At 32.3% G+C, this 24517-nt stretch overlaps 2 protein-coding genes across 2 annotated transcripts; both read right to left on the bottom strand.

The window, feature by feature from the left end:
• Positions 1–4563: 4563 nt before the first annotated feature.
• Positions 4564–6499, bottom strand: LOC143069190 (uncharacterized). The gene has a single exon (XM_076243699.1). The coding sequence runs from the start codon at positions 6322–6324 to the stop codon at positions 4621–4623; it is 1704 nt and encodes a 567-aa protein (XP_076099814.1). The 5' UTR covers positions 6325–6499; the 3' UTR covers positions 4564–4620.
• A 14159-nt stretch (positions 6500–20658) lies between these two features.
• On the bottom strand, positions 20659–22494 carry LOC143069192 (uncharacterized). The gene has a single exon (XM_076243703.1). The coding sequence runs from the start codon at positions 22401–22403 to the stop codon at positions 20727–20729; it is 1677 nt and encodes a 558-aa protein (XP_076099818.1). The 5' UTR covers positions 22404–22494; the 3' UTR covers positions 20659–20726.
• Positions 22495–24517: the final 2023 nt, after the last annotated feature.

Here is a 24517-nt window from a genome sequence, read left to right as displayed (position 1 = left end):
TATAAAGAAAACTTGTTAATTTATTGTACTATCCAAAATATTTTAACAAATATCAACCTTTTTGGTTTTTAAAGTATTTTTTTTGCAAATGAGCCATTTAAGGGGAGATCACTCTTTTAGTACAAAATTTATACTAGGCTAATAGGGACATTTTCTATTTTTACTTGTGGCAAGAAAACAAGTTCGGTGACACCATGTTTTCTTTTTATTTTCTTAAAGCATATTACGAAACCTATCTTCTCACAATTTATTTCAAAATTCTATCTCATAGAACTTTTTTTATGCACTCTTATGTGTTTTTCCATGAACAAACTAACCAAATTTAAGCAATTTTCAACGACTCATAGCTGGAAAAATAGCACGGTGACCCATACTTTTTATTATATTTTTGAAAAAAAGCATAGTAAAATCTTCATTTTGGCAAATTATAAGAAAATTCTGTCTCAAAAAACATTTACTTATGATCTACCTTAAGCAAGACGAACACAACAATTTATCGCAATTTAGACAGTAAGATACACATGGTCCAAGTACACAGTTATCGTCCTTTGGTTTTCGTTGTCTACGAATATAGTCCCTAGTGTAAACAGTGTATAACTTGCATGTTTTATTTGATACACTTTCCCAATTTATTTCTTGATATTAAATGCATGAAATATTAAGTAGGGGGATGAAATTACATGTTAGAAAAATTTGGGTGCTGAATCTTTATGTTAAGTAGTGATTTGGTCCAGTATGAAAAGGTCAAATTTTATCACTTCTGAAGCTGTCAAACTGAATTTTACACCCCCTTAACACAGAATTGTCAATATTTTGAGTTAGAGCTGGTAGAAGTTGCTATAATTTTGATATAATTTGTGTCACTGGTAGTACACTACACTGTGAAAATCTTTTTGAGAAAGAGCAGGTGCGATTTTTTTTAATTTGAATTTATTGTCTGAAAGAAATGCACTACGAATTAACTGTGTTCTCGGGCCACATGTTTCATCCATATGTTTCGAACATGAAATCTCCTGGCAGTCCACTTTTCTTAAATTTTCAATATTTTCAAAACTAGTATTCTCTCCATGTTGTAAAAGTTCGACCTCATGTTCAGATAATTTTTTGCTCCTCGTATGAATTTTTGTATTGCACATATCACAAAGATTAAGATCACATGACTTACAGTGCCATTTTACACCAATTATACCTTCGCAAAATTGATATTTTACATGTATACTAGCCATTTTCACATATTTATCACATTACTTCACATTTGTTGCTTTTTAAAGCAGTACCAAAGTTAGCGATTCAGAAAAAAAACATTTCATCTGCAGTTGATGAGATAAATTTTACATTTAATACAGTCACAGTCCTTTGAAATTTTATCCTATAAGTTTATCTTATTTATCACCTCATTTACTGACTTGAACGAAGTCCATATAATCATGTGATTCACATGATACATATAACGTTAATTGATAACAATAAAAGTATGAATTTCATAGATTGCATGTAAATCCAAGTAAGAAACACCTGTTCTATTGCCATATACTGAAATTAAACTAAAAAAAAAGTTTAATTGTTTTAGAACTTTCATGGAGAGAAGTATTTAGATTTCAACTTATTCTTTTTGATAGGTAACTTTTTTATCTATGATTTCTGTAGTAATATATGGTTAATGGGAGGCAAACTTAAATGTTTGCGATATATTCAACAATTTATGATAAAAGGGGCATTATCACACCACCATGTTGGATTCATAAGTTGTATTTTCGACAGTTTGAATATAACAATCAAGTTTGTCCTATAACTTTTTCTAGTCGTTTTACAGGTGTATATAGTCGAGTGTGTAGTTTTATAAAATTTTAAGGATTTCACTTATTCAGGTTTAGTAATTTTGTTATTACCAAAAAATCATGTTTAGTGTTTAAACCACATTTTATAACCTGTTAATCTACTTAATAATTCGACATTTGTGTCCAATTCCAGTTTGTAATAATTTGACTGGGTGAAGATTGGCATGTGGGTGCATGTTTAGCAGGGGACACTTTCCTTGTCGACACTCCGGGTCTCTTTCATTTATATATTATGCGATTGATTACCGTTGTTTTTATCGTTTTTTTTGTATTTTCTTAATGAACTTATACGATTTAAATATTAGTTATTTACTATTGTTATTATTCATCCCATTGTGTTTACATTTGGTTGTTAGCAGTGCTTTGAATAATTTTAATAGAAAATTTAATTCAGTTCGTGAATAAACTTTTAAATGTATCTAAATACTGAATTGGCCTTTTTTTATTTCTTATGTCTGCCTGTTTTCTCTATTGATTTGATATTTATACAATTAAGATTAACTGATAACAGTAAAGTAACATTTCGTATTTTGTCAGTTGTCATTCTACAAATATATCGCGTTTAAAAATATCTTTGTTAAGCCTGCTGCGTTTTTTTTTCGACTTTTGACGCAAAAGCTTAACTTTAAAGAGTTTTAATTATTCATAATGGATTGACAGAGGTTCTACTATGTTTCATATCACTTGGTTTCACAATGAAACTATATTTCACCTTTGGTATTTAGGCAGAATTAACCACCCCTATTTATTTACCCCAGTCAATCCTTGGGTTCATGATTGATTGGAATAATTATTCGCAATGTTAAACCTTCATTCAGGTGCTGAGTATGTCGATAATGATTCTAGATTCATAATCTAAATCATAAAAGGTAAATAAATGAAAATCAGTTATTTAGATGAGTGAATTGCTCAAACTATCAGGGCACCCTCGTGTAATTCACTGTCGTTAAATCTTCATTGTCATCTTTATTTTATGTACGACGAAGACGCCCAAATACACCTCGAACCGTCGATTAATTTGTCTTGCTGTCAAAACCCGAAATAACGTTGTGTGCTAGCATGAAAAGTAAGAAGGACACCGATGAATGATCGAGCGGTTGTGGGAATTTCATCGTTGTACTGTGTAAGTTGAATGTGTAACACTGATAACACATCTCAACTTAATTCGTGATTTGAAAGCTCAAAAACTATACTAGTAACAGTGGTATGTATAGTAGTACTGTAATATTTGCATTGAGTTTGTGTTTTCTTTACCCTGGAAAGATCTCTTTAAAATTGTTAAAATAAACTTGCTGTGGGTTTCTGAAATAAATTCTCAATTCCTTTAGAAGTTTTATTGAATTGAAATGTGTTTCAATATCGTACTGGTTTAACATTTCGAAAAGGGTTCAACTGGTGATTTTTGTCTTTGAAGAGAAAGTAGGTAATTGTAAACAAATTGGATGATAAACTGATGACAGATCGGTCAAATAGTTTTTGTGTCAGAATGACATGCAGAAAGCATTGAAAACATCATTAATGCTAATATAGCTGGCCAAGTCAAGAATAGAAAATTTTCATCAATATTCCAGAGTTCATGGAATAACACCAAACTAGAGAGTCCCGCCTGTAGGATCAACCTCTAATCAATTGAAACCAGTACATAACTTAGGTTGTATGGTATCGACACTCCTATAGGCTAAACCTTTTATCCGTTTTATTTATATTGACATGGTTTGTTTTTTTATTCGTCGTCAAATTTAACGAAAAACAAATAAAATGGAAAATGTTGTCATTTGAATAGGATTAAGAACCTACAATGTTGAAATTTCTGACCAGTTGAAGAGTGTTTGATCTGATATATCAGAAAGCGGTTAGCAAAATTTTTAATGAACTGCAATAGGTAGAAAAGAAAAAAAAACGCCTAAAAAACATAGTAATCTACTACTCCGGTTTAGCATAACCTGTAATAAGACTGCTCCATGGTTGGGAATAATGTACGTAAAATGCTTTTAATTTCATATCATAGGATTTTATCCAATATTTGAATAGAATTTGGATTTGTCATATCATATGAGTTGTTAAATAAAGGTAACAGTAGTATACCGCTGTTCGAAGGTCATAAATCGATTGGATTAAAACCGAGGGAAACACATCAACTATAAGAGAAAAACAACGAAACAACAGAAACAATGGAGTGCGACATTTTTAAGACATGCTTATATCTTTATGTAAAGCTTTTCAAATTTTTGTTTGTTCGTAAACTCTCTATGATATTTATATTTTGGTCTATGTCGAATAAAGAACAAGTGAAACTGCGAGCTACTGCTACCCCCGCCGCAAGTGGATAATATAAATAGTGTAAAAATATGCAAGTGTTCGGTAAACAGGAAGTTGTCTAGTGATGAATCTGAAAACGATCACACGGTATAGCTGACTTATATAAATCCTGAAACCAAATTTCAGAAATCCTTGTATTGTAGTTCCTGAGAAAAATGTGACGAAAAATATTCATGGGACGGACTGACTGACGGACGGACGGACAGACAGAGGTAAAACAGTATACCGTCCTTTTTTCAAAGCGGGGGTATAACTAGTAGAAAAAAGTCAGGGGGAAACAGCAAAATAACAAAACTACCGGAAACATGGAAAATGACAAACTTAACATCGTTCCGGGTGAGAAAAAAAAAGGTAAGAATAAATGCAGAAACAACAATAGATGCCTTTTCCATGATATTTTTCTAAATTAAATAAAAAACATAACTTTAATTTATTGACACATGAGTTGTTCCTTGTTAAAGGGTCATTCAATAAATTTTACAATATGCAAACTTGAATCTCCCGAATCTCCAAAAATGGAATAACCGGCATTTAATTGTCCTTTTGTACTTGAACCGATCATTAACTGTCCGTTTTTGTTAAAGCAAAGGCTACCTGGTTCAGTAATTCCACTTCCCGAAATACAATTACAAATGAATTGTCCATTCTTTGATAGGACATGAATGGCATTTGTGTTTTTCTCAGCTACCAGAACCAGACCAGAAGGTGTTGTGATAATGTCATTTGGAGAAAAATCATTTCCTGAATTTATGCTTGAATGACCGTTGTATTTCCACTTTGGTTGCCCCCATTTCTCTATCGCTACAACTCTTCTCCTTTTTGAATTCAGACGGTCTATTACATAAATATAACCATTGATGCTTGTAGTGATCTTTTCCGGGAGTGTAATTAATGTTTTAAATTCACTACTATTCCATTCAATTCGTCTCTTCTTGCATATTTCGTTACGATGATTGATTTCTAATTCAAGGATTCCAGCAGATTCCGTTTTACGTCTATCTTTGCTGAGTATTTCATGCGTAAAGCCTACGGTAAATGTATAATAGTTATCAGAATGGATGCCATGAAAGTTCAGTTTATCGCTTGTAAACGACAATGATAGGTTTTCTAATTTGCCACTATCCTTTATAAGTGTCATATTTGACAGCACAATTTCTCCTTTATAGTTGGTCGTATCTACTTCTTTGTAAAAACCGAATTTATTATCTGTTATGTCTTTAACAGTAACAAACTTTGAACCGGATATGGTGAAATACTTAAATTTGTTAGCAGAGGTACTATGCATAACACATATGTCATCATTAAGAGACACTAGTCCGCTTATGTTGAAAGATTTTACTTCAAATGTCTGAACCAAAACTACTTCCGGTATTTTTATAACTGATCCCAAGACTTCTGTCGTGAATCTCTCTTTGCCCTCAATATAAATAAAATCTGGAGGCTGTATATCTAAAGTTGATTCTTCTGGTATATCTCTGCTGATGTTTTCTACAATAGAGAAAACGGAATCCGGCTTTTGTTTTTCTATCACTTCGTCAATAATGTTTTTTCGAGCTCTTAGTTCTTGCTCTATTTGACAAAGCCTTTTGCGTTCTGTTATAACTGGATTATTTTCTGTGTCCCATATCTCTTTCAGAAATTCTTCAAGCTTTAAAGCTTCCTGTGATACGAAATCTTTCACTTCATTTTTCCTATTATAAATTTTCTCTTTTATTTCGTTATGTTTAGCGACCTCGCCATCATCCATTTTTCTAAAGTCATCTGCTTTTTCTTCAAAGAAAGGATAGCACTCGTCAATTTTACTTTTTAAATCTTTCAGTAGAAAATATTTTTCTTCGTATACTTTGTTTAGTTGCTCATACTGAAATGGTTGGATTAAACAAGAGGAACACAATGATTTATCGCAATTTAGACAGTATGTTACACATTTCTGATCCATATGTTTTGAACATCCAATCTTTTTCAAGTCCACTTTAGTAATGTTTTCCGAAACTTCATTAATTTCTCCCTGTTCTGAAAGTACAACCTTGTGCTCAGATAATTCTTCAAGTTTTGTATGGATTTTTGTGTTGCATGCATCACACAGGTTTATATCACATGAATGACAATACCATTTTACGCTATCTGATTCTTCACAAAACTGACAGTTTGCATATTTACTCGCCATATTTCAAATTTCATCCCATTTTGTTTTAAATCGCAACTAAGTAGGATTTTTAGATGTTCTTTAAGAATCCAAATACAAATAATTCAGGAGCTTAATTAGGTTTGTATGATATCAATATATAAAAACAAGGAGATTCGGTAGTATTGCCAATGAGACAACTATCCACCAACGTCCAAAGGAAGTGCAGTACGTCTATTGATTAAACTTTTATCTGTTTTATCTGAATTGACCTGTTTTCTGTATTGATTTGGTAGAATGTCACGTAACCATCTGAGTAAAGCACTACAAGCAAGGACGATAACAGCGAATTTGAATAGTGTCGTTGTTACGAAAGAAAACTAAATACATTTCCCTTATCACCATTCTACACTTAAATTTCTTAACACGAGGTTCTGAAAATTTATAATCTTCTGAAAATTGTTGAACCAGAGCATGTACTAAACAAAGTTCTTTTAGCATGATTATTTTTTCATTTTTTACGAATCCATAAAGATCATAAAGTATTATCAACAAAATATATTTCATTCTGTGAATTATTTATGCTGTTCTAATAAAAAAAAATCACATTTACAGATGACGACGGATATGTTTAATTTGGCATATTCACAATCCGTCCCATTGTCCTTCGATATATTACCCATGTGTTTTCAACTGATCGAGCGGAGTTGACGTTTCATTTAGCATAAGGAGAGATGTGTGTGATAAGGATTATTGCCGTTATAATTATTATTACTGATTTCGTATCACATTTTCGTGTCAACAAACATATATACAAAAGAACTTTTCCTTTCTTGAATATGATCAATTATATATGCACCTTATCCCCATGCACCTCCTCCAAAAACTCCTAAAATAAGCATTTGGAATATAATGAAGAAGAAAAAGTATTTCAAAACGTAATGTGTATATTTTGCAACTGCTGTCGTCATAGTCTTACTTTCGTATCCACAATTTCCTAAATTATTCAATTTTACCTTTTTTAATGTCCGTCTCACAAGAAAATCAACGGCTGTGTCTCACTTTTTATTTTGCAAATACAGATATAGTGTTTACATAATTTGATTGGATCATTTATCGTAACTGGGCACTTCATTGATGAGTTTTTATTTAAAATATTCGTTTAAAATGTAAAAATTTTGTAGAAGAAGCTATTTATATGGATATCCAAAGTTGTTACATGCTAAACTATGTTTCATCGTTGTAAATTTGTTTTAATAAAATTAACGGTACCAATTTTCTTGCACCAGATGCGCATTTCGACAATACATGTCTCTTCAGTGATGCTCGTGGCCAAAATATTTGAAATCCAAAGCTTATATAAAAGATTTAGAGCTATAATCCAAAAGTTCCAAAAAGTATAGCCAAATCCGTGAAAGGAATCAGAGCTTTGCATGAGGGAGATACATTTCTTAGTTTATAATAATTTCTATCATTTTGTAACAGTAAATTTTAATAACACAAAAAATCCGTATTTTCATGCCAGTACCGAAGTACTGGCTACTGGGGTGGTGATACCCTCAGGGGCTAATAGTCCACCAGCAGAGGCATCGACCCAGTTGTAGTAATAAAATTAACGGTACCAATTTTCTTGCACCAGATGCGCATTTCGACAATACATGTCTCTTCAGTGATGCTCGTGGCCAAAATATTTGAAATCCAAAGCTTATATAAAAGATGTATATAAAACAGACAGCAATAACTTAATATAGGTGGTCATTGAGCGTCACTGATGAGTCTTGTGTAGACGAAACGCGCGTCTGGCGTATTAAATTATAATCGTGGTACCTTTGATAACTTTTTAGTTACCTGGCAGATGAAAAATGGTCGATACAATTTGGATGATAATGATTCAATCTCCTTTCAAGTGAACGTTATGCTTCAATATTACCTTGTGATGACACTTGTTAACTAGAATATTGAAAATATCCAAACCTACTTTTTTTACATCTCTTATGTAGTGAAGGGTTTTCAAATCTAAAGTTCATACAGAATGCATATATGCAGTAATATGACATGATCTCAATGCAAAGAATTTAGACAGAATGCTTTATCAAGTGTTATATTTTGTAATACTGGCTATACCTTAATTTCTTAAACAATGTTTGTTACAAAACTTGCATCGATTTCTCTAAGGCCGTGTTCAGATTGACCTAAACTCGGTGTTGTGTTTGTGTAACTCACACGTAAATACAATTACGTTCCCATTGACAAATCTCGATGTTTACATGAAGTTTAAATCATGTTTAGTCTACATGCAGTCGATAGTCAATGAAGTCGTTGTGTAAGTTAAAATGTACATAAAACTAGGCATATAGAACATTAATTTTACCATGTATATTTAAGGGAGAAACGATTTTTGAATAAAATTGATATTTCTAAAAGTTCTTTGCGGTAATATTTGTCTAAACTTTGACTGAAATATATTAATTTGTTATAGAAAAAACTTTAGGTAGCTCTATTTGCTCCTTATCAAGACCAAAAGAATCTCCATTGCCGAACACATAATTCATTTGACAAGGTCTTCCCAAATCGACTGGAAGTAAACGGAAATATTTGCCACTAGTCTTTACTTAAACAACGATTCACTCATAAATGCATTAGTAAAAATGTGTAAAAAAAGGTAAATTGTATGGTTTGTCTAGTATCTCAGATCCATTTGAAATTTACTTTAGAAATCCAAAAAACAATACCCCCTCCCATTGCTAAATACTCCTTAAAGAAAATATACCATTCCAACCAAACAGAAAAGATAGAAATTAGTGATCCTTAATATCTAAATCCTTTTTATTCGTCTGTAAGCACGCTGTTGAAGTCTACGTTTTCTAATGCGTAATCAAGCATCTTTAGTATCTTTAAACTACTGCAAAGCATCAAAATTGCTTTCATAAAAGAGCAACCACTTAAGTTCAAAAAAGGGGGTGGTTATATTTTTTTCTGATCGAGTCAGAATGTTTTTCGCTCGAACGTTATTTTGGTCCTCAATGCTCTTCAACTTCGTACTTTATTTGGCCTTTTAACCTTTTTGGATTCGAGCGTCACTGATGAGTCTTTTGTAGACGAAACGCGCGTCTGGCGTATATACAAAATTTAGTCCTGGTATCTATGATGAGTTAATTTTATTCAATTTTTCGATGCTAGCAATCATTTTTTTTTCATACTTAATACTTTTTAAATGATTGGGGAAACTCTGGATTCAGAATATTTTTTTTCCATCTGTATGACCAGAATACTTTTTTTTTTTTTTTATCAAATTGGGGGTCATAATATTGTCAAGGAAAAAAATCCATGCCCCCCCTTTTTTTTTAAAGTCAAATGGTCCTTCCCTGACTGCTAGAAAAGTTGTCCGAAAAATTTGCATTCAGTTTTACGTAATGAACATTTAAATGACATATAGTTTAAAAGTGTGAACAAATCTTATGTACAGGTAATTAAACAAGGTGTATAGATGTGAACAATTTAATGTGAAACCAGTGTACATTACATTAATTAATTGTAAGCCTGTTTACTGTATATGGCGTTTGGTGTGAACACAGCCTAAGATAGTACGCATCATGTACATTCGTAAGAAATTGTAGTGAAAATCTCATTAACAACTCTAATAGTAACATCAGTTACTCCATACACTAACGGTAAGATCAAAACATATGTTGATTGCTCACCAGCCCATGTTTTAAGAATTTGAACTGTCATCCAACTCGGCATGGTAAAGAAGTTAACAAACCTCGTCGGTTGTTCTCTGATGTCATTTCTAACCGTATTCTCTTCTTATGTGTGGTGCGTTGACGTTTTGAATAGTTCTGTTGTTGTTTCTGTTTTGTTAACCATCTTTTTATGAACTTGGGACAACTAAGAACTCTATATATACTGTATGACTCCAGAATATTGTTGGAAATCTCTGTTTAGGATTTTTTTATGCTTTTGGCGTTAGGTTGATGTCCCATTACCTAACATTTCCTTTTCAAACACATGATACAATGTCTTTTCTTAATAAAAGGTTGCTGCTTAAAATGAAGTTTTTAAATCAAGATTTCCAAGTGGTGGATTTTTCATCCATTCGAAAATGTAACAGATACCATAACATATTGGTTATTGAATAACTCTTAAACAGAAAAAAACCCAGGTATGTTCCAATTGTTAAAACCACAACCCCGTCCTTGCTTCGACCAATGTAACAACAAAATTCGACTTATCACCTGTTTTGTTTCTACATGAGCAACACGATGGGTGACACAAGTTGAGCAGAATTTACTTTCCCGGAACATCACCTGTTCTAACCCCCAGTTTATTGTTCGGGTTCGTGTTGCTTAGTATTTATTTTTTTATGTTGTGTTTTGTAAACTGTTGCAAATCTTTTTGGTAATTTTTCGTTGTTTGCCATAACATTTTTCATCCGTTTTGATTGTTCTTTGGTATGTTGCCTCTCGTATTCATTATGTTCGTTACTTTAAAGATTCGTGCTTTCACATGTATTCTTTATATTGTAAACAATTTCATATAAATGTTTTTGCGTGCAAGTTTTATTATGACTATAGGCATAAAAAAAAGTTTTGAGAATTTAAACTACAGTGAATACATAAGCTGTTACGAGACATACGTGGATATGTCCCGGACCATATGAGTATTTGGACCATACGAGTAGGGTCATGACCATATGCGTATACTCATATGGTCCGACCGTACGCGTATGGTCGGACAATATGAGTATAATACTTGTTTGGTTATAAACGGGCCGTACCATATGAGTATTTGGACCATATAGGTAAAAAAAAATTAAATTACTTTATAAAAGTTTCAATAATACAATAAAAAAATATCATGACAATACATTATTTTTATAATTCAAATACTGAAATTGTTATAACTGTGATTATGCGACTAAAAAAAGGTAAAACAATAACAAGTCTACAATGTGAATAAACAGTATATGAGACTATCTTAAGAATACTTTTGAGTTCATATTATATATACGTTCATCTTCAAAATGAATAAAATAAATTCCATAATTCACCCTATCTGTCGATCAATGATTTGTTTTTGTCTTTAGAAAGATATGAATATTTCAAAATTCGGAGTGATTATTTGTCCAGCTAGCCGAACAAATAGTGCTAGTTAATTTGTCTTGTAATTGTAATGCGCATGTAAAAAAAACACCATGTACTGTGTGTAATGTTAGCTGCAGCAGTAGCAGGGGTCTAAGTGAAAACCAATCACTGAAATGGGGATAATGACTGAATGTTTTGCGGGATGAATAGCAACAGCCAAGTATCAGATCCAAAGACATTGAACAAATATAGCCATAATCACCAACAAAACGAATAAGAATGAGTCATGCAAGCTAAACCAATTAGAAATTATACATTATCGTTAAATTAGATAATGTTTTGAACATTTTCGTAGCTTCTTAACTTTCATGATCCTTTCACGATCTTCAAAGAGCGATTCACGGTCTTTCACGATCCGAAAAATATTTTTTTAGTAAATATTTCATTCTTTTGCTAAATTTCTGATTATGCTAACACAAAGAAACTTTAAGAACCATCTGAATCATTAAAACTGAAAGCCATTTAAAAAAAAGAAAAGCTGATGAGTCATTCTCTGTATACAAACATATCTTTTTTGTTTACATGTTTAATGTCATTGAAATTTCGATGAGAAATCTGCCTTTTGTAGTTTTAAACCTTGATTTTTTTACTCATATACTAATCATAATAATGAACCATTTTGACAAACAGTTATTTCATTGAATTAGATAAGTAATTGACCTCGCATATGTCTCGTAGATAAGATTACAATAGGTATCAAAGGTATTCTTTTTACGATAATTTTGCTCGACATACTGAATGATACCCGTGTTTTATGATTCCAGTCTATGTTAGTATAGTATAAATTTAACAGAAAAAAAATCAAAGATGATAGCGTATTGCGATTTTTATCAGTATTTAATATGCCTTTCACATTTTGTTTTTTTTGAAGTATTAGTATTGTCCGTGTTTACCAAATCAGACAAAAAAAAAATACATCTGATCAAATAATAACAAAATATTGCAGAATTAAATGAATTAGGTTTTCTGCGCAATTCAATATAAAATAGACACTTTTATTAATCATAAAATAATGATGACCTCATTCCACAAAATTAACGACATACAACTTGGTTTTTCCAAAATATGAACAACCGATCATTAAATGTCCCTTTTTGTCAAAACATATATGTATAGGCTCTGTAATTTCAGTGTCCGAAATACAATTACATATGAATTGACCATCCTTTGATAATACATGAATAGCATTTTTGCTTTTCTCAGCCACAAGAACTAGACCTGACGGTGTTGTTACAGTGTCATTTGGAGAAAAATCAGTTTTTGAATTAATGGTCGAATGACCACTGTATGTCCATTTGCGTTGTCCCCATTCCCCGATCACTACAACTCTTTCTGTTTCGAATTCAATGGTTGGTCGATCACACAAAAATGACTGTTGACGTTTCTAGATATTTTTTTCGGTAGAGAAAATAATGTCTTACTGTTGCCTTCAATTCGCTTCATCTTCCTTATTCTTTGAGAGCCGCCAAACCCGCTGCCAAAGCCAAACGTGCCTGGGAGAAGCATGAAACTCTTATCGAATTGAAGAATTTCAGCAGATGATCCTATGTTATTAGTAAAACCTACGACAACTTGGTCACTGTTAAATGCATGAATGCCATAAAAGTCAAGTTTATCTTTTGTTATTGAAAGAGAAAATATTTTAAATTCGCCATTTTTTTAAGGCGTCTAATTCCAAACTTGTCATCTGACATTAAGATTTCTCCATTAAAGTTTGTTATATCTAAAATATTGGCAAAATGGTGATCTTTACTACTCGTATCTAATATGTCATTTGTTGTAATAAACTTCGAATCTGATATTGTGAAATACTTGAATTTGCGATATTGGCGGTGAAACATAACACAAATATCATCATTAAGAGACACTAGTCTATTTAGTTTGGGAAAATCAACTTCAAATGTCTGAATTGGTATTAATTTGGGTATTCTTATTACGGATCCTAAGACTTCTTTCAGGGAAATCTCTGTTGGCCCAAGGAGAATCAGTTCTGGGGGTTTTATTTCTAAGGCTGATTTCTCTGGTATATTACTGCTGATTTTCTCTACAGTTGAGAAAGCTGAAACTGGATCCTGTGTTTCTAACACTTCATCAAGCATATTTTTCTTGTCAACATTTCTTGTTCTATTAGAGAAAGTCGATTGCGTTTTAATACTACTGGGTTATTTTCTGGGTCCCATATACCTTCCATAATTTCTACAAGATTCAATGCCGCCTTTGTTATTGCATATTTTGCTTCACTTTTATTTTTTAAAATTTTCTCTTTTATTTCGTTGTGTTTTGTGACCTCACGATCATCCATTGTTTTAAATGTGGTTGCTTTCTTTTCGAAAAATGGGTAACATTCATCAATTCTTTTTTTTAAATCTTTGAGTAAAAGATTTTTCTCTTCGTACACTATGTTTAGTTTCTCATACTAAAATGGTCTGATTAAGCAAGACGAGCACAACGATTTATTGCAATTTAGACAATATGATACACATGTTTTATCCATATGTTTCGAACATGAAATCTCCTGTAAGTCCACTTTTCTTACATTTTCCAAATCTTCAATACTAGTTCTCTCCATGTTGTAAAAGTGCCACCTTGTGTTTAGTGTTTAGATAATTTTTCACTCTTTGTATGAATTTTTGTATTGCACACACCACACAGATTTAGATCACATGACTGGCAGTGCCATTTTACCTCAGTCGACTTTTCACAAAAGTGACAGTTTCCAGATTTGCACGCCATTTTTAAGTTTATCACAATTTAGACAAAACGATACACATGTTTTATCCATATGTTTCGAACATGAAATTTCCTCCAAGTCCACTTTTCTTACATTTTCCAAATCTCCAATACTAGTATTCTCTCCATGTTGTAAAAGTACCACCTTATGTACAGATAATTTTCACTCTTTGTATGAATTTTTGTATTGCATTCATCACAAAGATTTAGATCACATGACTTGCAGTGCCATTTTAAAAAATATACCGTCGCAATATTAAGTTTCAACACATCTTACTAGACTATGATTTATTTATAGCACCAATTCAAAAAATATATAAAATATATTACGTAGGGGAGCTGTTCTGAATAGCATATAATAATCTAAATTCATTTTCCTATAAACCTTTGTGTAAAAACATGTTTTTTCCGCCAAACTTTTACTTCAAATTTAAATGGGGAATAAATTTGGAGCGACGTATTGTAAAAGATTTATCAATTTTGTAATCTGTGTATAAGAGGATTTCGTAAAAAATTGGCCTTTTAAAACAAAAGTTTCGTTTTATCGCAAATTTGACACTGGGAATCAAGTTAGAATAGCATACTCTACCTTTTATCAATTTCAACTGTAATCCTTGAACAGAACGGTTTCTTGTTTGTGATTTTTACTCAAACTCAAATTTTAACCACTTTTTTACAGATCTTAAATTTGGCCATCAATTATTTATTTGTATAGTCCTATGTTGTAACAAAAACAGATTTTCATTGAAATTGTAGCTCAAAAAGAAAGTAATCAAATTACAAAAAAATGGAATGGGCCTTTCACTACAAACTGCTCAGAGTCTGAATTGACCAGTTTTTGTGCTCGACCAGTAAATGCGAGCACACCTTTTACTCGACTAGTCTCGACATTGTTTCGACTGTACTTAAATGTACTCAAGTGTACTCGACTAAGTCTCGACTTTGCTTAATTAGTCTGATTCAGGACTTGACCAAGACTTGACCAGTCTCGACCAGTCTCGACATGTCTCGAATAGTCTTGACCTTTAAATTTAGTTTTGACTGGTGTAAATCATGCCATCTAACTGAAATTAAATATTGATCTCACAAAATCCAAGCTTATTTGGTAGTTTGATTTATTGCTGTGAAAAGAAAGAATTTAATTTTACAATAGGAAAAATAAAAATGGTTATATGAATTCAGATAGGCATCTTTAATTTTGTTAATAACTTTTTCAAATCAACTTGGATTTTCATCACACTATCCAGCTATCCTAGATATTTATTACGCTTACTGAATCCCAGGTCATTTTTTTTTTGTTGTGTTGCTGTAAAATTTAAGAATTAAATTAATCTTGGTTAAAAAAAGCTAGGATTTGCAATTTGGACAAAATAGAGATAGTACACTTTAATTTTCTTAATAACTTTTTTTTCAAATCAACTTTGATTTTCATCAAGCTAAGCAGCTATCTTAGATATATATTAAGCTTACTGAATCCCAGGTCATTTTGTTTTTTGTTGTTTTGCTGTAAAATTTAAGAATTAAAATAATCTTGGTAAAAAAAGCTAGGATTTGCAATTCGGACAAAATAGAGATAAAATTGAGAATGGAAATGGGGAATGTGTCAAAGAGACAACAATCCGACCATAGAAAAAACAACAGCAGAAGGTCACTAACAGGTCTTCAATGTAGCGAGACATTCCCGCACCCGAAGGCGTCCTTCGGCTGGCCCCTAAACAAATATATACTAGTTCAGTGATAATGAACGCCATACTAATGTCCGAATTGTACACAAGAAACTAAAATTAAAAAAATACAAGACTAATAAAGGCCAGAGGCTCCTGACTTGGGACAGGCGCAAAAATGCGGCGGGGTTAAACATGTTTATGAGAAACAAAATGACCTCTATTTTGTCCGAATTGCAAATCCTAGCTTTTTTGCCCAAGATTAATGTAATTCTTAAATTTTACAGTAATACACCAAAAACAAAAAGACCTGGGATTCAGTAAGCTTAATATATATATCTAAGATAGCTGCATAGTTTGATGAAAATCCAAGTTGATTTGAAAAAGTTATTAAAAAAATTAAAGTGTACTATCTATTTTGTCCAAATTGCAAATCCTAAATCAAACTTCCAAATAAGCTTCAAGTTTGTAAGATCAATATTTAATTTAGTTAGATGGGCTGATTTACACCAGTTAAAACTAAATTTGAAGGTCAAGACTAGTCGAGACAGGTTGAGACTGGTCGAGACAGGTCGAGTCTTTGTCAAGTACTGAATCCGACTAATTAAGTAAAGTCGAGACCTAGTCGAATACACTTAAGTACAGTTAAGTACAGTCGAGACAATTTCGAGACTAGTCGAGTAAAATGCTTACTCGATTTTACTGGTCGAGCACAAAAACTGGTCAATTTAGACCCTGAGCAGTTTGCAGTGTTTTTTAATAAAAAAAAAAAAACCATCTGAGGCTATGGTTCAAGTCAATTTACTTGCCTTATACTGAAATGATAACAATATCTAAGTAGTAAAATTATATATAGATATGAAATAATGAAATACATGTATACTCAACACTACGGGTCTATATACCAAATGAAAGGAGAGTGACCAAATCAACTATCTAAATGAAGTTGATATGTTGTGACTCTAATGTATCTGCATATAAAATACCTAATCAACCGAACTAAAAATAAAGGGTACAATAGATACAGTTTGTCGGCCTCAAATCTTGACTTACATCTAAAAATTGACAATGAGGGTTGGTTAAAAACAAAACTTTACGGCAAAAGAGATGATTTCAGCTTCCCATTTGTTAACTTTCCATTTAGCAACATTCCAGCAGCGACTACAACCGGAGTATATATCTCCCAATCGATACGATATTACAGTGCTTGTATTTCCTATTATAATTCCTTGACAGAGTGTTGCTACTCACAATGAAGTTGTTGACCAAGAGTTCCAAATGGTGTAGTTAAAATCATCTCTTCGTAAATTTTTGGGAAGCCATCACGAGATGCTTGACTCAGATATCAGACATGTTCCTTACAATCACCTTCCCTTTTCACTTTTCCCTTTTGACTACCAATTAGACTATTTACCCGGTTTTTAATAGGATTAGCAACACGAAAGGTGCCACATGTGGAGCAGGATTTGCTTACCCTTTTTGGAGCACCTAAGATCACCCCCAGTTTTGTTGGGGTTAGTGTTACTTAGTCTTTAGTTTTCTATGTTGTGTCATGTGTTCTATTATTTGTCTTTTTCATTTCGAGCCATGGCGTTGTCAGTTTATTTTCCATCTATGAGTTTGACTGTCCCTCTGGTATCTTTCGCTTCTCTTTTGTCAGTGATCCCTATTTAAATAAACCTTGTCCCAAAAATCATGCACACTGTGCTAGGAATATAAAGTTATGAAAAAGGCCAAAGGATTCCCATGCCACTAGATACAATACCAAACACTTTTGACTGATTATGATTGAAGGGTAGAGCAGAATATACACCATGGAAATGACATTGTCTTAAACATGTATTGGTATCAATATTTCAGCATACAAATCAGTGTTTCCTGTTGACATAAATAAGAAGATGTGGTATGATTGCCAATTAGACAACTCTTCATTAGAGACCAAATAACACAGAACTGAACAACTATAGGTCTATGTATGACCTTCAACTATGAGCACAGCCCATACTGCATTCAGCTATAAAAGACCCCGAAATTACAAAGGTGAAACAATTCTAACAAGAAAACTAACAGCCTAATTTATGTAAAAAAAATGTACCAAAAATAAAACTGTAGCATAGCGACAACCACTAATTTACCGTCTCCTGACTTTGGACTTAAATTGATTGAACAATGCATCAGTACAATTGATGATGTCGCCCAATTTAAACAAAAGCCTTCACCCATATCCGTTATTTTCAAAACATTCTTTTGAAGAGCTTTGAACATTTCTACAATGTTTGCAATAGTAAAAGGCAAACAATGGCTCACAAAACACATTCTTTTCACACAGCAAATCTATGTGTATTCAGTAAGTGTATTACCTTACAAAATGACAGCAGAATATTATAATTAGAACAACATAATGATATAATTATAACAGTTTTATTCATCATCTACAAACATATAGAAGACCAGCTTCCATTAAACATAAGAATCAATTTCTTATTAGCATGACTAGTATGAGGTAAAAATCGTATCGAGATATTAACAACGCTAATAGTAACACAAGTCACTCCAATCATTAACGATTACACAAAAGTATATACTGATTGCTAACTTGTCCATGTTCTAAAATTTTGAACAGTCATCTAATTCGTCATGGTAAAGAGGTGAACAAACATCGTCGGTTGTTCTCTTATGTCATATTTTACCGTTATGTTTTGAACAGTTCTGTTGTTGTTTCTGTTTTGTTTATCCACTTTTTTATGAACTTCTGAAAATTAAGAACTAAATATATCTTGTATGACTCTAGAATATTATTGGAAATCATTGAATATAATTTTTGATGATTTTATTGTCCCATTGGTTAACACTTCCTTTCCAAACACATGATATGCAATGTCTTTTCTTAATAAGAGGTTGCTGCTTACAAAAAAGAGGTTTTTAAACCAAGATTTCCAAGTGGTGGAGTTAAAATCATCCAAGATAATTGGAATGAGTAATGCAAATTCAGTTTTGGCTAAACCAAATTTAAATATACATAATCGTTTAATATGTTTTCAACTGCCTCGTGATATCCGATCTTTCACGATCCGAAAAATCATTTGTCTGGAAATATTTCATGTTTTGCTTTTCTGATTGTGCTAACACAAAAAATTGAATCATTAAGATTGAAAGTCTTTCGATGTATAAAAACATCTTTTTTGTTTACATTTTAAATGACATTTAAAAGTCGATGTGCAATCTGCCCTTTGTAGTTTTAAACCTTTATTTGGTTTCTCAGATACTGATCATGATGATGAATCATTTGAACAAACAGTTTTATTTTCTTTTTGAAAATGTGTCCGTTTATTTCATTAGATTGGATAAGTTATTGACCGCGCATATCTCTCGTAAATAAGATTTCGTTAGGTAAGGTATTCTTTTACAATCACTTTGCCCGACATACTGAATGACACCCGTGTTTTATAATTCGAGTCTATGAGAGTATAGAAGAACTTTAACAGAAAAAAATTAAAGTTGTGTCATTAAAATAGTGTATATAATATTATAGTGTATTAATATTTTAATCATTGTTTACTTTGTTTTTCACATTTTTGTAATTTGAAGTAGTAAACTAGTAGTCAGTTTTTACTCCATAATTTACACACGCTGGAATTTCTCGTCTTCTTTACTAATCATTGATATTACGTGATAGTCCTAAATTTAAAGCTTTATAACAACTGTCACATAAACTCAAAATTAACCAAGAAAACTTAACATTGATCAATGAACCATTAAAATGAGGTCAAGGTCAGATGAACCATGCCAGGCAGACATGTACAGCTAACAATTATTCCATACAACAAATATAGTGGACCTATTGCTTATAAATTAAGAAAACAAGACCAAAACACACTTAACACTTAGCAATGAACCTTGAATATGAGGTCAAGGTCAAATAAAACCTATGCGACTGACATATATATCATAAAATATTTTCATACACCAAATATAGTTGACCTAATGAATATAGTATTAAAAATATAGACCAAAACTCAACAAGAGTGCACACGCTGAAATGTCTCGCCTTCTATACTAATCATTGATATTATGTTGATAGTCCTAAGTATAAAACTAAGCTTTATTACAACTGTCACATAAACTTAACATTAACCAAGATAACTAAACAAAGACCAATGAACCTTGAAAAAGAGGTCCAGGTCAGATGAACCATGCCAGGTAGACAGGTACAGCTAACAATGCTTCTATACAACATATATAGTTGACACATTACTTATAGTTTAAGAAAAAACAGACCAAAACACAAAAATTTAACTATAACCACTGAACCATGAAAATGAGGTCAAGGTCAGATGACAGCTGCCAGTTGGACATGTACACCTTACAGTCCTTCCATACACCGAATATACTAGCCCTATTGCATATAGTATCTGAGATATGGACTTGACCACCAAAACTTAACCTTGTTAACTGATCCATGAAATGAGGTCGAATTCAAGTGTCTCACGGGCATGAGGACCTTGCAAGGTATGCACATACCAAATATAGTTATCATATTACTTATAATCAGAGAGATTTTAACACTACAAAAAATCTTAACTTTTTTAAAATAGTCACTGAACCATGAAAATGATGTCAAGGACATTGGAAATGTGACTGACGAAAAGTTCGTAACATGAGGCATCTATATACAAAGCAATCAGGTCTTCAACCTTCTAAAATATAATGCTTTTAAGAAGTTAGCTAACGCCGCCGCCGCCGCTGCCGGATCATTATTCCTAAGTCGAGCTTTCTGCAACAAAAGTTAAATAAATTTTGCAGAATTAAATGAGTTAGGTTTCCTGAGCAATTCAATATAAAATGGACAATTTTATTAATCATAAAATACACATTGATATATAATGCAGTGTTTCTTATAATGACCTCATTCCACAAAATCTACGACATACAACTTGGTTTTTCCAGAATATGAACAACCGATCATTAAATGTCCCTTGTGAAAACATATATTAGTAGGCTCTGTAATATCAGTGTCTGAAATACAATTACAAATGAATTGTCCATCCTTGGATAGGACATGAATAGCATTCTTGGTTTTCTCAGCCACAAGAACTAGACCTGACGATGTTGTTACAATGTCATTTGGAGAAAAATCAATTTTTGAATTAATGGTCGAATGACCACTGTATGTCCATTTGCATTGTCCCAATTCCCCAATCACTACAATTCTTCCTGTTTTCGAATTCAAAGGTTGGTCGATCACACAAAAATGTCCATTTATGTTTCTGGTTATTTTTTTCGGTAGAGAAAAAAATGTGTTACTGTTGCCTTCAATCCGTTTCGGAGGTATTCCAAAGGAAAACGCACCGGGATGTATAAAATTCATATTGAATTCAAGAATTCCAGCAGATGATCCTATCTTATTAGTAAAACCTACGACGAATGATTCGTCCCTCTCAGATACATGAATGCTAAAAAAGTCTAGTTGATCTTTTGTTATTGACGGCAGTGAAAATATTTCAAATTTTCCATTTCTTTTAAGACGTCTCATTGCAAACTGGTCATCTGACATTAAGATTTCTCCATTAAAGTTTGTTATATCTAAAATTTTCGCAAAATGGCCATCTTTCCTATTTGCGTCTATCATGTCATTTGTAGTAACAAACTTAGAATCTGATATTGTGAAATACTTGAATTTGCGAGATTGGCGGTGAAACATAACACAGATATCAGCATTTAGAGACACTAGTCCGTTTAGTTCTGGAAAATCAACTTCAAATGTCTGAATTGGTATTACTTTGGGTATTCTTATTACTGATCCCAAGACTTCTTTCAGAGAAATATGTGGGGGCTCAAGAAAAATCCATTCTGGAGGTTTTATATCTAATGCTGATTTTTCTGGTATATCACTGTTGATTTTTTCTACAGTTGAGAAAACTGAAGCTGGGTCCTGTGTTTCTAACACTTCGTCAAGCGTTTTTTTCCCTGTCAATAATTCTTGTTCTATCAGAGAAAGTCTTTTGCGTTCTGATACTACTGGGTTATTTTCTGGGTCCCATATACCTTCCATAACTTCTACAAGATGCAATGCCTCCTTTGTTATTGCATTTTTTGCCTCATTTTTCCTATTCGAAATTTTCTCTTTTATTTCGTTGTGTTTTGAAACCTCACGATCATCCATTGTTTTAAATGTGGCTGCTTTCTCTTCAAAAAATGGGTAACATTCGTCAATTTTACTTTTTAAATCTTTGAGTAAAAGATATTTCTCTTCGTAAACTTTGCTTAGTTCCTCATACTGAAATGGTCGGATTAGGCAAAAAGAACATAAAGATTTATTGCAATTAAGGCAGTATGTTAAACATTTCTTATTATTATGTTTCGAACACGAAATCTCCTTCAAGTCCACTTTTCGTGAATTTTCGAAGTCTTCAATTTGTCCACCATGTTGTGAAAGAAAAACTTTGTGTCCAGATAATTTGTCAATCTTAGAATGAATTTTTTTATTGCATACGTCACACAAATTTAAATCACATGACTGGCAATGCCATTTTACCTCAGTCGACTCTTCACAAAATTGACAGTTTCCAGATTTGCAAGCCATTTTTAAGTATAAATAAGAATTTTAATATCCATATTGATTTTAAAGCAGCCCAAAAAGTAAAACTAACAAGTTAAAATATGCTGTTCCCTTCCAGAATTCAATTGGTTTATGAGTTGAATTTTAGATTTTATCTCTATTGTTTGAAGTTAAAATGTCACGTGTCTTATCATATCTGCTAATCGAATTACTGACTTGAACGTAGTCCATGTAATCATGTCATACATGTGATCAATGTTAAATGAATTGATAACAGTCACAGCAAAAGTTATAATTACATGCTATATTGTCCTATATAAAAATAAAACTGATGTGTTTCAGCTTTTGATTTTGTCATTTGATTAGTTAGTAATCACTCAAGTATGAAGTCAACTCCTTACCGGAAGAAAACGTAGATTATATAGACTTTCCGTTTTGATTTTTTCGCGTTCGGTATTTTTTTTTTTTTTTACTTTTTGTAAAAGGACAACCACGGAAAATTAAATTGTTAATGTTGAATCACACCCTAAAATTGGTCAAATACATTGTCAATGAATACTCCAAAAGACCTAATACTATTACAAATCGATATCCAAAAATAATGAATAAAATTGAAAATGGAAATGGGGAATGTGTCAAAGAGACAACAACCCGACCATAGAAAAAACAACAGCAGAAGGTCACCAACAGGTCTTCAGTGTAGCGAGAAATTCCCGCACCCACAGGCGTCCTTCAGCTGGTTTCTAAACAAATATATACTAGTTCAGTAATAATGAACGCAATACTAATTTCCAAATTGTACACAAGAAACTAAAATAAAAATAATACAAGACTAACAAAGTCCAGAGGCTCCTGACTTGGGACAGGCGCAAAAATGCGGCGGGGTTAAACATGTTTATGAGATCTCAACCCTCCCCCTATACCTCTAGCCAATGTAGAAAAGTAAACGCATAAACAATACGCACATTTAAAATTCAGTTCAAGAGAAGTCCGAGTCTGATGTCAGAAGATATAACCAAAGAAAATAAACAAAATGACAATAATCCATAAATAACAACAGACTACTAGCAGTTAACTGACATGCCAGCTCCAGACTTCAATTAAACTGATTGAAAGATTATGATTACATCAAATGAATATCAGGCACAATCCTTCCCGTTAGGGGTTTAGTATCATACCATCATAACATATATGAGAAGAACATAACCCGTGTCATGCCAACAACTGGTTTTTGAATAAATGTGTTTAGTTCCGATGCAAAGAACTTTATTTCACAGTATTGAAGACATATTCATATATAATTACTTATATTATTTTTTAATATTATGTAAGGTGATTTATATTTTGCCGGTGTATCCTCCTCATATTATATCTATAAAATTTGTACATATTAACACATGTCACTATAATAGATTATTTACTATCAAATATATTTAACTTAATGTGGGTTATTTTTAACAAAAAAGAATCAAACAAAGCACCGAACACCTATGTAAAATTAAAAAGGGGGAAGTCCATAAAAATTCACATAACACAACGTTAGACTTTATCAACCAACAGTACAACTTAGAAAAAATAATATTCCTGATTTGGTAAAGGCATTTTTTGAAGAAAATTATGGATTTATGCATTTTAAATCGAGCTTAACCTCATACTTGTATAATCCCTAGTTTTTGGTAGGGTTTGTGTTGCTTATTCTTTAGTTTTCTATGTTGTGTCATGTGTACTATTGTGTACATTTTAAGCTATGGCCTTGTCAGTTTATTTGCGATGTATGAGTTTGACTGTCCCTCTGGTATCTTTCGTCCCTCTTTTGTATAACATTTGTTTATAGCTCATTGTATATTTACAATTTATGATATAAAGGGTTGAAGTAGGATCAAATCAACATTACAAACAAAATCTACAGTCAATTAATTCATAAGATCTTATCATTGCAATTTAGCCATAGGTTGGTTCATGTCAGTTGTTGATATATTCAACAAATGCTCACATAAAATCTGTACCAATACAGTAAGATAAATGTCTTCCTTTTTACACCATAACCCATGGTGGTGCTCCTACTAAAGGATGGAGATACAGAACATACATACAAGCTACGATGTAAGGGGGCAACGGGTGACCCAACACATGACCAA

The sequence above is a fragment of the Mytilus galloprovincialis genome, chromosome 3 (genome assembly GCF_965363235.1).
Source record: "Mytilus galloprovincialis chromosome 3, xbMytGall1.hap1.1, whole genome shotgun sequence".
NCBI lineage: Eukaryota > Metazoa > Mollusca > Bivalvia > Mytilida > Mytilidae > Mytilus > Mytilus galloprovincialis.
The sequence above is the reverse complement of the archived record's forward strand: the minus strand, read 5'-3'. Positions and strand labels throughout refer to the sequence as shown.

Coding starts and splice junctions, on each gene's coding strand:
- LOC143069192 (XM_076243703.1), bottom strand. CDS start 22,403: ATGGCTTGCAAATCTGGAAACTGTCAATTTTGTGAAGAGTCGACTGAG.
- LOC143069190 (XM_076243699.1), bottom strand. CDS start 6,324: ATGGCGAGTAAATATGCAAACTGTCAGTTTTGTGAAGAATCAGATAGC.